General features: G+C 47.6%; 1 protein-coding gene across 2 annotated transcripts in view; it reads left to right on the plus strand.

The window, feature by feature from the left end:
• Positions 1-17,574, plus strand: part of LOC106607995 (metabotropic glutamate receptor 1) — a 44,480-nt gene that overhangs the window by 4,265 nt on the left and 22,641 nt on the right. For both annotated transcript variants that reach the window (XM_014205581.3, XM_082976961.1), the window contains exon 3: positions 1,254-1,506. In XM_014205581.3, the coding sequence (XP_014061056.1) occupies positions 1,254-1,506 (253 nt within the window). The remainder of the gene's footprint in view (positions 1-1,253; positions 1,507-17,574) is intronic.

Consider the following 17,574-nt stretch of genomic DNA (forward strand, 5'->3'; position numbering starts at 1 on the left):
CCAGAAGAGAGTGGAGGTGAAGTGCCATGAGGCTCAGCTAGGGGGTGCCAGGTATCTGACTGTCACCAGACCTGGTAGGTAGCAGTCCACTGGGACCAAAGATAAGAGTGTTGGCATAATAAGGGTGTTGTATGTGAAGGAAAACAGTGGAGGATAACAGTATGTGTAGTAGCCACAGTCAGAGTACAGGGCCACTGTTTTGATCTCCTACAAGGACGATTCTGCCCAATGTGATGGCCACAACATTGGATTCATTGGATCTAACTAAACACACCTCTTCAGTTTGAACTATAGGCCTACTTGCCTATTAGACGTTTAGAATATTAAGTGTATTGGGTAAATGGTGTTTCTGCACTTTGGGAATGCTTTTGGATTGGTTAAAAGTGTGGTATCTGCGGTGAGATGAAAATTGAGTGAATGTGTTAACTGATATGAAAAATTGGACTAAAATACAACACTGAAATCCTTACATTGAAATGCTATGAATCTAAGGGGTTTATAATTGATCAACCATTATGTGAATTCACCTGTTCAGATAGAACTGCTATACTGGCAAACTAACAATTGGCGCCTAGTCTATAATATCATGCCAGAGTAATGCATTAGTGTGCTGCCAATTGAGCCCTTTCTCATTTTTCAGAATAAGACAGGTGTGTATGAGGACAATGATTGTGTAAACAAAGGCACTGCATTAACATTGCAGACACATCTTTGATTGAAGCCAGCACTTTGAATATACATAATCCTCTATGCACTCTATGCAGCATCCTCTATGCACTACTCGGACTATGTCCCAAATGGCACCCTTCCTCTACAGTGCACTTCTTTTGGCCAGAGCTTCATCAGGTCTGGTCAAAAGCAGTACACTACATAGGGAATATGATGCCATTTCAGACACAGTCTATGTATGTAAAATAAGACAGCATTGCAAAGCTTGTACAACTGATTAGGATGTCATCATGGGAAAATGTAGCGCAGTCCTCTCCATCCCATTCAGCATCCCTGATTGCAATCAGTAGCCACTAGACTATCTGCCTATATCAGAAGATGGATCAGGACAGCAGCACAGTCACAATACACTCATGGCCTGACGACTCAAAGTCATCAGACTTCCACAGTTGTTAGTATGGCTGAATCCAGTCACTATCAGCCTGGAGGGACTTAAGCATTTTCTGTTCCAAAATGGTGACTCCTCGTTGGCCATTTTGTGTCTGCAGTGGTGACTTACCCCTCTGTTTCTCTCTGAACCCTAGGAAACTATGGGGAGAGTGGCATGGAGGCCTTCAAGGAGCTGGCCACCCAGGAGGGTCTGTGCATCGCCCACTCTGACAAGATCTACAGCAACGCTGGGGAGAAGCACTTTGACCGCCTGCTTAAGAAGCTCCGTGAACGTCTGCCCAAGGCCCGCGTGGTGGTGTGTTTCTGTGAGGGAATGACCGTACGCGGCCTCCTAATGGCCATGAGACGTCTGGGTGTGGCTGGAGGAGAATTTCTCCTCATTGGCAGGTAAGGCACAAGCCTTTAAGGCATTGATTTCTGGGTAGTTTTTGGCAAAGGGTGGTTTTGTGCCACCTGCTTCCTGACACGCATGTCACCAAGGCAACCAAATCAAATCAAGTTTATTTGTCATGTGCGCCGGATACCTTACAGTGAAATGCTTACTTACAGGGTCTAACCAACAGTGCAAAAAAGGTATTAGGTGAACAATAGGTAAGTAAAGAAATTAAAACAACAGAAAAATGACAGTGAAAAATAACAGTAGCAAGGCTATATACAGTAGCAAGGCTACATACAGGCACCGGTTAGTCGGGCTGATTGAGGTAGAATGTACATGTAGATATGGTTAAAGTGACTATGCATATATGATAAACAGAGAGTAGCAGTAGCGTAAAAAGGGGGTTGGAGGTTGGCGGTACACAATGCAGATAGCCCAGTTAGCCAATGTGCGGGGGCACTGGTTGGTCGGGCCAATTAAAGTAGTATGTACATGAATGTATAGTTAAAGTGACTATGCATATGATAAACAGAGAGTAGCAGCAGCGTAAAAGAGGGGTTCGGGGGGGGGGGGGGCACAATGCAAATAGCCTGGGTAGCCATTTCATTACCTGTTCAGGAGTCTTATGGCTTGGGGGTAAAAACTGTTGAGAAGCCTTTTTGTCCAAGACTTGGCACTCTGGTACCGCTTGCCATGCGGTAGTAGAGAGAACAGTCTATGACTGGGGTGGCTGGGGTTTGACAATTCTTAGGGCCTTCCTCTGACACCGTCTGGTATAGAGGTCCTGGATGGCAGGCAGCTTAGCCCCAGTGATGTACTGAGCCGTACGCACTACCCTCTGTATTGCCTTGCGGTTGTAGGCCGAGCAATTGCCGTACCAGGCAGTGATGCAACCAGACAGGATGCTCTCGATGTTGCAGCTGTAGAACCTTTTGAGGATCTCAGGACCCATGCCAAATCTTTTTAGTTTCCTGAGGGGGAATAGGCTTTGTCGTGCCCCCTTCACGACTGTCTTGGTGTGTTTGGACCATTCTAGTTTGTTGGTGATGTGGACACCAAGGAACTTGAAGCTCTCAACCTGCTCCACTACAGCCCCGTCGATGAGAATGGGGGCGTACTCAGTCCTCCTTTTCCTGTAGTCCACACTCATCTCCTTAGTCTTGGTTACATTGAGGGATAGGTTGTTATTCTGGCACCACCCGGCCAGGTCTCTGACCTTCTCCCTAAAGGCTGTATCATCGTTGTCAGTGATCAGGCCTACCATTGTTGTGTCATCTGCAAACTTGGTGTTGGAGTTGTGCCTGGCCATGCAGTTGTGGGTGAACAGGGAGTACAGAATGGGCCTGAGCATACACCCCTGAGGGGCTCCAGTGTTGAGGATCAGCATGGCAGATATGTTGCTACCTACCCTCATCACCTGGGGGCGGCCCGTCAGGAAGTCCAGGATCCAGTTGCAGAGAGAGGTGTTTAGCCCCAGGATCCTTAGCTTAGTGATGAGCTTTAAGGGTACTATGGTGTTGAACGCTGAGCTGTAGTCAATGAATAGCATTCTCACGTAGATGTTCCTTTTGTCCAGATGGGAAAGGGCAGTGTGGAGTGCAATAGAGATTGCATCATCTGTGGATCTGTTTGGGCGGTATGCAAATTGGAGTGGAATTAAACCAAGTGGAACTAAAGCAGATACCACTAGTGCCAGTGAGAAATGTTTACCAGTAATTAATAATTTATGTCTGTTAAAGACACAAAACTGGAGAGGAAGCGCTGTCTCCTCATATGTTGTTTCAATGTGTAGCTTTTGGAGACCTTAAGAATTGGCAAGGACATTGTAATCACCTATATCCACTACATAAAACATTCCACAGACTATGAGGAACTACCAGTATCCCATTCTAGGTACAAACTTTAGCTATATGCATACCGGTATGCAAGAAAGATTTGTTGAAAGTGATCTTTACAAATACATCCACAAAGCCTTCAAAGGTGTTACACGGAGTGGAACCCAAGAGCAGACTCAGATGAGGAGACTGGGATGAAGTAACCAAGGTATTTATTGACACAGAGGGAGATGGAGTGCAGGTCAGTGGAAGCTCGGGTGGGTTGCTGGAAACCAGGTGCGGAGGCTGAGGCTGGAGTGAGGGGTTGAGACAGGGTAAGCAGGTCCGGAGGGGTGTCCAATGGAGTAGTAGAGTGGGGAATCCAGGACAGAGTAGGAGGATGACGAGACGTGGGACAGGAGACAGGGACCAGAGTCAGAGCGGGCAGAACTGTAGTGGAGAGGAAAACAGCATCAGGCAAGGAAAACAGGCACAACAGGATCTGAATAGTAACAAACGGCTGGAAACGGAGACTGACTGAGCAGAGATTACGATCTGGCAGCATGGAAGTGGCAGGGCTGAGTATTTGTATAAGTCTTGATTATGGAACAGGTTGTAGCTGGTGGGTATCTGCTCTGACTCCAGCACACCTGTCCCCGCCCACACAGAGCGAGAGGGAAAGAGTACTGGGGGAGTGGCGGCAGGTCAAGGAGACCCAGGATGAGCAATAGGGCGTTGCAGGAGCAGATGTGACAGTACCCACCCCTCTCGGCACCACCCAGATAAGCCCGATCAGGCTTATCTGGGTGTGAGGTATAGAAATCCCGTAAGAGGGAGGGGTCCAGAATGTGACGGCGGGGCACCCAGCAGCGCTCCTCAGGCCCGTATTCCTCCCAGTCCACCAGGTACTGCCAGCCACGACGGCGCACGTCCAGAAGCCGCCGGACGGTATAGGCAGGATGGTCATTGATGAGCCGAGGGTGTGGAGGAGCTGCTGCAGGAGGAGACAGGGGACTGGCACAGACAGGTTTAATCAGGGATACATGGAAGTTAGGTTGGATCCTGAGAGAGGGTTGGATCCTGAGAGAGGCTGGGAGTTTCAGGTGCACCGCAGATGGGTTAATGACACGGTCAGTTTCAAAGGGACCAATGAATCGGGGTGAAATTCTTTGATGCTACCTTCAATGGCTGGTCCTTCGATGAGAGCCATACCTTTTGACCTGGGGTGTAGTCTGGAGCTGAGACCCAGCAACGGTTGACTTGGGATTGGGTCCTGTCTGAGACACGAAGGGCAGCCCAGGCCTTCCTCAAGGTACGGTGACAACAGCACAGATGGTCCTGGACAGAGGGAACCACAACCTCATGGGCAGGGAACAAGGGGCGTTGGTAACCCAGAGCACAATAGAAGGGTGACATACCTGACGAGGCGTTGGTGAGGGTGTTGTGGGCATATTCAACCCAGGGTAGCTGAGCGCACCAGGAGGAAGGGTTAGCAGAAGTCACGCAGCGTACAGCAGTCTCCATCTTTTGGTTGGCCCGTTCGGTCTGGCCGTTGGTCTGGGGGTGATATCCAGAAGAAAGACTGACATTGATACCAACTGCTGAACAGAAGGATCTCCATACCTGGGATGTAAACTGGGATCCTCTGTCAGAAACAATGTCAGTGGGGATGCCATGCAGACGAAACACATGGGCTACTAACAGGTCCATAGTCTCTCTGGAGGACAGGAGTTTGGAGAGGGGAAGAAGTGAGCCATTTTTTTTAAACCTGCCAATAAAGGTGAGGATGACAGAGTTACCATTAGCTGGGGGAAGGCCAGTGACGAAGTCCAGAGCTGTGTGTGACCAGGGGTGACTGGGTATGGGAAGAGAGCGTGCAGACCAGAAGTGGGTTTAGTGGAGGTTTTGTTCCTGGCGCAAACCGATCAGGCTGAGACAAACTCCCGGACATCTCTCTCCATGGTGGGCCACCAAAAGCGCTGACGCAGGAAGGTGAGGGTCCGGTTCATACCAGGGTGACGTGGGTAGAATGGCCCCACTGAAGAACATCAGAGCGAACACAATCTGGAACAAACAGAGCATTACTAGGACCGCTACCTGGGTCAGGCTGGTTCTGCTGAGCCTGGCGGTTACGGGACTCAATCTCCCAGGTGACAGCGGAAACGATGCAGGTGGATGGCACAATGGCTTCTGGCTCGGTACCCGTGTTGTCGGTGGTGAACTGGCAAGAGAGGCCATCAGGCTTGGTATTCTTCAAACCGGGGTGATAAGTGAGTGTGAACTTGATTCTACCAAAGAACAAGGCCCACCTGGCTTGATGGGAGTTCAGACATTTGGTGGTCTGGATGTAGGACAAGTTTTTATGGTCAGTCCACACGATGAAGGGGGTTACAGAGCCCTCTAGCCAGTGACGCAATTCCTCTAGAGCCAGCTCAACTGCCAGGAGTTCCCGGTTTCCGATGTCATAATTCCTCTCTGCAGGTGAGAGCTTACGGGAAAATAATGCACATGGGTGGACCTTCTGTTCAGAGGGGGAATATTGAGACTAAACAGCACCTACCCCAGTGTCAGAGGCGTCCACCTCCACGATGAATTGGAGTTCTGGGTCAGGCTGAGTAAGGACCGGAGCGGAGCGGAGGTGATGCTTGAGTTCCAGGAATGCTGCCTCTGCCTCAGGAGTCCAGTGGAACGGAGTGGAGGTGGTGGTGAGAGTTGTGAGAGGTGCTGAAAGATGGCTGTAGTTGCGGATGAAACATCGGTAAAAATTAGCAAACCCCAGGAAACGCTGTAGCTGCTTCAGGTTGGAGGGCGTACGTAACTGTCCCTGTGCAATAATATAACCCAGGAAAGACACTGTGGCAGCATGGAACATATATTTTTCAGCTTTAACAAAAAGCTTATTTTCCAACAGCCATTGAAGAACGTGTTGCTGGTGAGCCTCAGGGTCCTTGGGAACAAAATCAGGATGTCATCTATATAGACAAAATCAAAGCATCCAATCACATCCCTCAGCACGTCCTTGACTAGGTTCTGGAAAACAGCAGGGGCGTTAATAAGACCAAAAGGCATTACCAAATACTCAAAGTTACCAAGTGGGGTGTTGAACGCAATCTTCCACTCGTCCCCCTTTTTTATGCGGACAAGGTGGTAGGCATTCCAGAGGTCGAGTTTGGTAAACACCATGGCACCTTGGAGGGGGGGGGGGGAAGAAGAGCTGATGAGTGGCAAGGGGTACTTGTTCTTAACAGTGATATTATTCTGCCCACGGAAGTCTATGCACGGCCTCAGTGACCCATCCTTCTTCACAAAGAAAAACCCAGCACCCACTGGGGAGGAAGATGGCTTGATAAGTCCTGCAGCCAGAGAATCCTGGATGTACCCCTCCATAGCCTTTTGCTCGGGGCGAGAGAGGTTAAACAACCGGCTACTGGGGAGAGGAGCTCCAGGCTGGAGGTCAATGGCGCAGTCGTACAGCCGATGAGGCGGTAGCGACAGGGCGTGATGTGTGCTGAACACAGGAGCTAGATCGTGATACTCGGGAGGAACTGATGACAGGTCCAGAGGTTCTGGAATGAACTTGGGCACAGACAAGGCAGGGGGAAGGACAAAATGTAAACAATTCGAGTGACAAAATGAACTCTTCAAAATGAAGTGGTTACCTTTCCGGTGGTCCAGTCAATATGTGGGTTGTGTAGCTTTAACCATGGATGGCCAAGAACCAGGGGACAGTAAGGACAGTCGATTATGTGGAAACTGATCTTTTCCTGGTGATTTCCAGAGAGATGCAGGATGACAGGGACGGTTCCCTCACAGACACAGGGCGAGGAGCTGTCCATTGAGAGTGTTGGCATCGAGGGGTGAATTGAGTGGGACAGTGTCCAGGCCCAACTGGGCAACAACACTTCGGTCCAGGAAGCTTGGTCATGTTGCTCGAGCAGGGCGCCTTGGTCGACGAGGGTTTGCTGGAGAGTAGCAGAGTCTGCTGGGTTCATCTCGTTGGCCAGATCATACTGTTACGCGGAGTGGAACAGGGGAACCCAAGAGCAGACTCAGACGAGGAGACTGGGATAAAGTAACCAAGGTATTTATTGAAACAGGGGGAGATGGAGTGCAGGTCAGGAGAAGCTCGGGCAGGTTGCTGGAAACCAGGTGCGGAGGCTGAGGCTGGAGCAAGAGGGGTTGAGACAGGGTAAGCAGAGGAATCCAAGGGAGTAGTAGAGTGTGGAATCCAGGACAGAGTAGCAGGATGACGAGACGTGGGACTGGAGACAGGGACCAGAGTCAAAGCGGGCAGAACTGTAGCGGAGAGGAAAGCAGCGTCAGGCAAGGAAAACATGCACAACAGGATAACAGGATCTGAATAGTAACAAACGGCTAGAAACGTAGATTGACTGAGCAGAGATTACGATCTGTCAGCGTGGAAGTGGCAGGGCTGAGTATTTGTAGAAGTCTTGATTATGGAACAGGTTGCAGCTGGTGGGGATCTGCTCTGACTCCAGCACACCTGTCTCCGCCCACACAATCACACACACAGAGAGAGGTAGAGGGAGAGAGTACTGGGGGAGTGGTGGCAGGTCAAGGAGACACAGGATGAGCAGTAGAGGGCGTTGCAGGAGCAGATGTGACAAAAGGGCTTTCTGCTGCTCTTTTGAAGTCAAAACAACCCTTCCCCCTCTCTCTCCCTCCCACTTTCTCGTCCCTCCCCCACCCTCTCTCTCTTCTGATGGGCCCATCCTGGTGGCAGAGGGCACAGCCATCGTTGTCTGAGAGGCTCTCTGTGTGTCAACGCTGGGTGACTCCAGCTGTAATCTCTCCCATTAGAAGAAGAGGAAGGGGAGAAATGGAGAGATACATTCACAGTGTGACAACCATCCAGTACACCCTAAAGACTAGGGTTGCAAAGGGAGGGTATATTACTTAAACTTTAGTTTAACAGTAAAGTACCCGAATTTTGGTAACTTTCATGTTTTTGGGGGGAATTTTACAAGATGATATCTTGTGGTCTTTTTGGTTACTTCAGATGATCACAGGTGTCTGTCCCTTTGTGTGGCCTTATTACATGTAAAATAGATAAATATAATAAAATAAGATGATTTAAAAAAAGAAATAGCCATGAATAAATTTATTAAAAGTTATTCAAGTTTAAATTACCAAAGTTACCATAGATTGCCATAGATTACATGTTAATTACCAACATTTCAGAAGATTCCGGTAACGTTGGTATATTATCGGTAGCTTTGCAACCCTAATCAAGACCTTCAAGGACAAGGACAATCCTCTGTTGTCATCAAAAGTGATGTCTCAAACCTGACCTCCACTGTCTCCTTTCATGTTGCATGACATCCTCTCTATTTATTGGGGATTTTTGGGGTGTGGAGGTTGGTTGTAGGACATTGGTTCTTCTAGCTGTCAGGCTTATGTCTGAGGAGGAGGACATTGATGAGACAGGCAGAGTGATAGGGGGGCAGTAGACTCTAAGCCAGGGTAAGTACCGTTCTTAGTGGATTTGACGAGCGCTTCTCAAAACATTGCCCAAACGCTGCTCCATCATCAGGGCCATCTTCTTGGAGAGCCCTTCTGTTGCTCCTCTTTTCTCTCACGGCTCTAGAGATGGAGGCTGTTATGTCTAAACAGCAGTGATGAAGGGAAATCAGTTGCCTTCGTCAGGTTCTCTTTGTGTTGTTTGTGTCATATCCTATTCTATGGGAATTCAGTGGTTTTTGGAGGGGAAACAGAGGCACTCTCTCTTTTCCATATTAATTATCCATCCTAATGAAGCTCCAGTGTTTCCCACTCTCTCTCCGCTCTCCTTCCCTATTCCTTCCTCTCTCTCTCTCTCTCTCTCTCTCTCTCTCTCTCTCCATATGAGAGTGGATCTTTTTTTAACTGGTGTGGAGGTCTCTATGGGAGAGAGAATGAAACCGGTGGCTGAGCTTCATATGCTTCTGGGTCAGAGAGAGCGAGGAGTGAGAGAGGAAGAGAGAGAGTGAAAGAAAGAAAGAAAGAGAGGAGTGAGAGAGAAAGAAAGAGGAGTGAGAGAGAGAGAGAGGAGTGAGAGAGAAAAAAAGTGAGAGAGAGAGAGAGAGAGTGCGCGAGAGGAGAGAGAGGAGATTGAGAGAGAGAGAGGAGTAAGAGAGAGAGAGGGGAGAGAGAGAGGAGTGAGAGGAGTGAGAGAGCGAGAGGAGTGAGAACGAGAGGCGAGAGAGAAAGAGGATTGAGAGGAGTGAGAGAGAGAGGAGTGTGAGAGAGAGGGTAGACAGAGAGGAGTGAGAGGAGTGAGAGAGAGACAGGAGAGAGAGATGAGTACAAGAGAGAGGAGAGTTAGAGAAAGAGGAGTGAGAAGAGTGAGAGATAAATAAAGTGAAAGAGAGAGGAGAGAGAGAGAGGAGTGAGTGAGAGAGAGGAGAGAGAGATGGGTGAGAGCGAAGAGACGAAGGAAAGAGGAGTAAGAGAGAGAAAGAAAGTGAGAGAGAGAGAGAGAGAGAGAGGGTGAGAAAGAGAGAGAGTGAGAAAGAGAGAGAAAGAAAGTGTGAGAGATAGAGAAATATAGTGAGAGAGAGTAGTGAGAGAGAGAGATGGAGTGAGAGAGAGGAGTGAGAGAGAGAAGGGAGACAGAGAGGAGTGAGAGGAGTGAGAGAGAGAGGTGTGAGAGAGAGGAGTGAGATAGAGAGATGGGAGCGAGAGATGAGTAAGGGAAAGAGAGGAGACTGAGAAAGAGGAGTGAGAGGAGTGAGAGAGAGATAAATAAAGTGAAAGAGAGAGTGGGGAGAAAGAGAGGAGTGAGAGAGAGGAAAGAGAGAGATGAGTCAGAGCAAAGAGAGAAAGAAAGAGGAGTGAGAGAGAGAAAGTGAGAGAGAGAGTGAGAAAAAGAGAGAAAGTGTGTGAGAGAGAGAAATAAAGTGAGAGAGAGGAGTGTGAGAGAGGGAGAGAGGAGTGAGCACAGTGAGTGAGCACAGCCTTGCCATTGAGAAGGGTAGACACAGAAAAACCTGGCTCCCTGTAGAGGAAAGGCTGTGCAACCACTGCACAACAGCAGAACCTGAGACGAAGCTGCATTTCCTGACAAAATGTGAAAAATATAAAACAATTAGAGTGTCATTTCCCCAAATTTGAAACCCTTATTAAAGGTTTCAAAGACCTCTCTGATGAAAGTAGGCTACCCGTCCTGTTGGGGGAGGACGCAGAGAGCTGTGGGTTGGCAACACACTACATTGCTGCCTGCCATATGTTGAGGGACAGTGTCTGACAGACCAATCAACCTGCACATGTCCTCTACTTTATGCTCATTGTTATTGTTCAATGTATGGTTATTTTGACCCTTGATTATTGTTGTTACTGTTGTCCTGTTGACAATATGGATTCTTATTATTTTAGTATTGTAAATATCCAAACTAAGCTTTGGCAATATGTACATTGTTCCGTCATGCCAATAAAGAAAATTGAATTGAATTGAATTGAGAGAGGAGTGAGAGAGAGAGGAGTGAGAGAGAGAGGAGTGAGAGAGAGAAATAAATAAAGTGAAAAAGAGAGAGCGAGAGAGAGAAAGGAGTGCGAGAGAGAGGAGAGAAAGGAGTGAGAGAGAGAGGAGTGAGAGGCGTGAAAGAGAGAAATATAGTGAAAGAGAGTGAGAGAGTAGAGAGAGAGAAAGAGGAGTGAGAGAGAGATAAATAAAGTGAAAGAGAGAGACAGGAGTGAGAGAGAGGGGAGAGAGAGAGAAGTGAGAGAGAGGAGTGAGAGAGACCGGAGAGAGAAATGAGTAAGAGAGAGAGGAGAGAAAGAGGAGTGAGAGGAGTGAGAGAGAGATAAATAAAGTTAAAGAGAGAGTGAGAGAGAGGAGTGAGAGAGGAGTGAGAGAGGAGAGAGATAGATAGAGAATGGAGTGAGAGAGAGGAGTGTGAGAGAGAGGGGAGAGATAGAGAGAAAGGAGGGAAAGAGAGGAGTGAGAGAGAGAGCTAGGAGTGAGAGCGAGAGAGGAGTGAGAGAGAGAGGAGGGAGAGAGAGAGGAATGAGTTAGAGAGTAGTGAGAGAGATAGAGGAGTGAGAGAGGGAGCGAGGGAGAGAGGAGAGAGTGAGAGAGTGAGAGAGAGGAGAGACAGAGAGAGGCGTGTGAAAGAGATGGAGAATGGAGTGAGAGAGATAGGAGTGAGTGAGAGAGAGAGAGATAGATAAAGAAAGACTGATGGAGCATCACATACGCCAAACCTTCTCTGTGTGTGTGTGTGTGTGTGTGTGTGTGTGTGTGTGTGTGTGTGTGTGTGTGTGTGTGTGTGTGTGTGTAAAGCTTGGCTACAGTGTCATGGTCACAGGCTTGGAGGTTGGCTGACAGATATTAGCTCATCAAAACACAGCCTGCTATTCCATGCTAATTTGTGCCCTAGCCTGCCAGCCGAGTGAGAAGCTGATGTGTATGGTGTGTGGGGGGGGGGGGGGTGGGAGAGAGAGAGAGAGAGAGAGAGAGAGAGAGAGAGAGAGAGAGAGAGAGAGAGAGAGAGAGAGAGAGAGAGAGAGAGAGAGAGAGAGAGAGAGAGAGAGAGAGAGAGAGAGAGAGAGAGAGAGAGAGAGGAGAGAGAGGAGGAGAGGAGAGAGAGAGAGGAGAGAGGAGAGAGAGAGAGAGAGAGAGAGAGAGAGAGAGAGAGAGAGATTGAATTTAGAGCGTAGGGTTTTAGAGGGAGTGTGAAAGACGGGCAGAGATACAGAGAGAGACAGAGATGAAACAAGGTTAGGAGGGCTCATAGTTGAAATAGGGAGTGTGATAGAGGGAGAGTGACTTGAGTGAGACATAGAGAGGACAAGAAATGGAGAGAGAGAGAGACAGAGAGTGTGAGGGGGTAGAGGATCTCTCTCTATGGCTGACAGTAATACATAAAATCACAGAGTGATAGAGAGAAAGGGCCTGAGAGAAAGAAGGAGAATCAGACAGAGAGAGATACAGACAGGCAGATGAGCAGGTTTAGAGTCTGAAAACTCTTGTTTTACATCTCTGCTGTTGAACACTCGCCTGCTCTTCAGATGAGGGCCAGGTGCACTCTCATACGGGAACACTTTATTCCTGCAGCCCTAGGCCTGCCCCACAACCCTACCTCCGCAACTCACTCTCCTCTGCTCTTCTATTCTATTCTCAGTCATATGGCTCGTCCTTTGTCTCCGTCTCTCTGTGATGTTGCAGAGGGTAGCTAGCGGGGGAAGGAATCAGACTGTTGCAGATTGATCGTCTCCATGGTTTCGCTACAGAGCGTTGTATCTTTTGCTCTGGCCATTTATGTCAATCTTTTGGGTCCTGTCGCAATCTGTGCATGACAGGTCTGTCTGTAGAGATCTCTGGGGATTAAACAAATGCCTTGGTCTGTACTTTGAATCAAAGTGTTTTTCATGACTTCAGCCAGTTTCATATCAGCATAGATAGATGAATGTATTCAGAAAGAGAATGTGATTTGTAAGCAATTGTATTATGTGTCAAGGCACAGCTAAGCAAAAGTGGAAGGTAGTTAGATTGGGTGGGGTGTTGCATGCCATGTCACTATGGTGAATGGCTCTCATTGCCTGGGAGCTCTTTGTTACATACTTAATATCCCCTTCTATCTCTCTCTTCTGACTGTCATACACTTATGCAGCACTAGGTCACAATAAATTAGCAATTCTTCATTGATGACAACCGACAGCCCAGAAAATGAGTCTTCCCCCTTTCTTTTTGGCTGAACATTAAAACGTTACTCAGGATCATCTTAGGTAACTCAAGTATTTACTTTCTTAAAAAATGTTTAGTGGAGCAGCTTTTACATGCAGCACTTTTGCTGAAAATGTTCCACCCATGGATTTCCAATTAAAAGTCAATAATCCAAGCAGGTATTTTGAATGCCTGGTTCCCTACCTTAGATTGTCTGGGTTGTCATTGTGCCTAGCAATAGCATGGACAAGTGATTCCTTCAAATAAAATAAACCAAAACAACTCTCTCTATCTTACAAAACACAATCCTCAAAAACGCTTACAGGGGTTAGTGAGTTTGAGCCGATATTGAAGCGAGGAGGACATTTGTGAGTTGCAGGCCATTGCAGCATTCAGGATGCTTGCAGGTTTCCATTGAGCTTAAACAAGAATGAATGCTCCTCCTTTGCTGAATGGATGAAAGCATATTACTTGCAGCATTATTTATTAAATTACATTTTGTTCCCTGGCCGTCAGTAGATAGAAAAATAAATGAATTTGATGCTGCCTGCTGTGTGGTTGGGTTTGTCTAAATAGATGTATGGTTCAGTATTAGTTCTATCGTTCTTATCACAGCCATGGGTCCCAGGTTCAGACCAGACCTTCGGGGTTTAGGGTTCTGATTAGTGACTTGGCGTTAGATTTATCTGATGTCTGATGGCGTGATTTCTTGGGTGGTGTTGGAGGCATGTGAGAGGAACTGTATATTCGAACCCAGGATGTGGTTGGGTGTGAATACTGAACAGGTGTCGCATCACAAGGGCGCACTAACACCTCATGTCAGGACAGGGGGACGGCCCGTAGAGGGAATCATAGATCTGGGGAGAAGGAACTATTATCACACGTTGAGCTCTGGCCCTGGAGGGAGCTACAGACACTGGTCTACTCTACACAGCCTCCCAGCACAGCGGACTGAGCTGTGGAGAGAAGCACATCTGTGACTCTAGAACCCTTGCGAGCTGTCTCCTCTCACTCATAGTATATCTCTTTCTTGTATGGAATAATATGCCCGACCTTCTTACTGATTTTACTTCATTATCCATGGCCTAAAGTACAGTTCTGTTAACTCAGCGGGGAATCTGTCTGTTTGATCATGATTGACACACAAAGTAGCGATTAGTGGGGTGAAGAAACACTGCTAAGACACTATTTCCCTCAACAGTGTTGGCTGTTAGTCGCATCATATCTACCTTTAGTCATCACCACCAGCACCTGTTCCATCCATTACCCAACCTCCCCTATTAGAATGACTGTGTGGGGAGCAGAGTCAGTCCCGCCCACCTGCTCGCAATTAGTACCATTCATCTCCTATATCTCCCCATCTAATGCTGCCTGCCTCAATGCTGTTATTACTACATACATTTGCATAAGCTGCTTTTCCACTTGTTGTACTCACTCATTTTAGCCCCAGTCTTTTGTACATTTAGATTTTTGTCTGTTTCCTATTTTGTATGGCAACCATAAATGCCTCACTCTCTTCAATACTATTTTGCAAAATGGAGATAGGCAGGCAGAGAGACAGACAGGAAGACAGGCACATTTGCAGCCCAGGGACTTTTGTGTCTGAGAGATGGAGGTGAATCAGTATTTTCTGTCTCTCTCTTCTCTCTCTGTCTCTCCCCTCTCTCTTTTTTTTTTCTCTCTCTCTCTCTCTCTCTCTCTGAGGCAGTGCCTTTTCCATTTCCTTAACGACTGGGCTCTGGTTTTTCTCCCAGCTTAAATAAATGAAACATTTAAGGAGCCAGAGAGAGGGAGAGAGAGAGAAGTACGACGACATATTTAGCTGTGTCCTGCTTTTCACAGGCTTTTATCTCTCCTCTTCCCTATCTCCATCTCTGAGGAATGAAAGAACAGGAAGTAATTCCTGCATATTCATTATTGTACAGCCAGAACAGAATGGAGTGAGCAGATTCATTATCTCCCTAAATTAATGGGCTACTTCCTCACTAGATTAGGACTTGGCTCTGCAATCACTGATAATGGTTCAGATTGAATAAGGACCAAGGTAGTCAGGTAATATAGGGCTACATTATGAATATTTGATAGGGAGACTTCTCACCTTCTTGGTAGATTTACTCCTGTACTGGCATCCCTCATCCCCAGTGTTGCTTGGGAAGGCCTAGGGCAGCCTAGGACAGCCTGGGCTACCAGCATGGGGTGCATTATAGTGAAGTAGGTCAGTATAGTGGGACAGAGGAGGCCTGTGATTCCTGCCTTACAGCTTATATTTATACCCTTTTCTCAGAGAAGGCTATGAAGTGAAGGGTGCTGTTTTTCCTACAATTTCCTACAATTCTACACATTTTGCCATGACTTATGCCATGTTAATATGATATCTGAGTGAGAATGACTAACAAAATCAATGTGGGCCCCCTGGAGGTTAAGGCCCCTGGGCACGTGCCCTGTGTGCCCGGTCGGTAATTCGGCCATGATTACTACAAGTTTAGACAGCTGGCTAGACTAACTAGACTAATTTACCAGTCCAACATTTTTTAAAGGTAGACTCAGCAGGCCTCCCGAGTGGCGCAGCGGTCTAAGTCACTTCATTGCAATGCTTGACGCATCACTACATATCCGTGTTCGATCCCGGGCTGTGTCGCAGCCGGCCACGACCAGGAGACCCATGAGGTGGCGAACAATTGGCCCAGCATCGTCCGGGTTAGGGGAGGGTTTGGCTGGCCGGGATGTCCTTGTCCCATCACGCTCTAGCGACGCATCTGGCGGGCCGGGCGCATGCACGCTGACACGGTCGCCAGTTCTATGGTGTTTCCTCCGAAAACATTGGTGCGTCTGGCTTCCGGGTTATGCAAGCATTTTTTTTACATTTACATTTTAGTCATTTAGCAGACGCTCTTATCCAGAGCGACTTACAGTAGTGAATGCATACATTTCATACTTTTTTTTTTTCTGTGCTGGCCCCCCGTGGGAATCGAACCCACAACCCTGGTGTTGCAAACACCATGCTCTACCAACTGAGCTACAGGGAAGGCTAAGGCAAGCAGTGTGTCAAGAAGCAGCGCGGCTTGGCAGGGTCGTGTTTCACAGGATGCATGGCTCTCGACCTTCGCCTCTCCCAAGTCCGTACGATGGGACAAGACTGTAACTACCAATTGGATATCACGAAATTGGGGAGATGACGTTGCCAAACGACGTTGCCATGAGCAGCACCACAGATAATGAGTGAGATGCAAGACTTTACTCTCACACAGTCACACCCAGTATCTGCACATGTGTACAGGTTCACTTCACAGTGTGGAAGCCACGGGATCAAAACAGCAGAGAAGTTGAGCCTCACTCTATTTGAAGAAATTACCAAGGTCGGGACCTAGTTGTCCTCATATGTAGCTACGGCCCTGGATAGAGGGAGAGGGAGGGAGAGGGGAGAGGGAGCAGACAGACAGATAAATAAATAAATACATCTCTACTTCTCTCCTCCCTGTGCCACTCCCTCCCCCTGGGTTTAGAATCTGGGTTTAGAATCTGGGTTTAGATGTAGTTTATTAGGGCATGTTGTGGGGGCGTTGGCTAGTTGAGTGATATTAGATTCAGTTTATTAGGGCATGTTGTGGAGGCATTGGCTAGTCGAGTTATATTAGATTCAGTTTATTAGGGCATGTTGTGGAGGCATTGGCTAGTCGAGTTATATTCGATTCAGTTTATTAGGGCATGTTCTGGGGCATTGGCTAGTCGAGTGATACTAGATTCAGTTTATTAGGGAGGCGTTGGCTAGTCGAGTGATACTAGATTCAGTTTATTAGGGCATGTTCTGGGGCGTTGGCTAGTTGAGTGATATTAGATTCAGTTTATTAGGGCATGTTGTGGAGGCGTTGGCTAGTCGAGTGATACTAGATTCAGTTTATTAGGGCATGTTCTGGGGCGTTGGCTAGTCGAGTGATACTAGATTCAGTTTATTAGGGCATGTTCTGGGGCGTTGGCTAGTCGAGTGATACTAGATTCAGTTTATTAGGGCATGTTCTGGGGCGTTGGCTAGTCGAGTGATACTAGATTCAGTTTATTAGGGCATGTTGTGGAGGCGTTGGCTAGTCGAGTGATACTAGATTCAGTTTATTAGGGCATGTTGTGGAGGCGTTGGCTAGTTGAGTGATACTAGATTCAGTTTATTAGGGCATGTTGTGGAGGCGTTGGCTAGTCGAGTGATACTAGATTCAGTTTATTAGGGCATGTTCTGGGGCGTTGGCTAGTTGAGTGATATTAGATTCAGTTTATTAGGGCATGTTCTGGGGCGTTGGCTAGTCGAGTGATACTAGATTCAGTTTATTAGGGCATGTTCTGGGGCGTTGGCTAGTCGAGTGATACTCGATTCAGTTTATTAGGGCATGTTGTGGAGGCATTGGCTAGTCGAGTGATACTAGATTCAGTTTATTAGGGCATGTTCTGGGGCGTTGGCTAGTTGAGTGATATTAGATTCAGTTTATTAGGGCATGTTCTGGGGCGTTGGCTAGTCGAGTGATACTAGATTCAGTTTATTAGGGCATGTTCTGGGGCATTGGCTAGTCGAGTGATACTAGATTCAGTTTATTAGGGCATGTTCTGGGGCGTTG

The sequence above is a fragment of the Salmo salar genome, chromosome 06 (genome assembly GCF_965601325.2).
Source record: "Salmo salar chromosome 06, fSalSal1, whole genome shotgun sequence".
Classification (NCBI taxonomy): domain Eukaryota; kingdom Metazoa; phylum Chordata; class Actinopteri; order Salmoniformes; family Salmonidae; genus Salmo; species Salmo salar.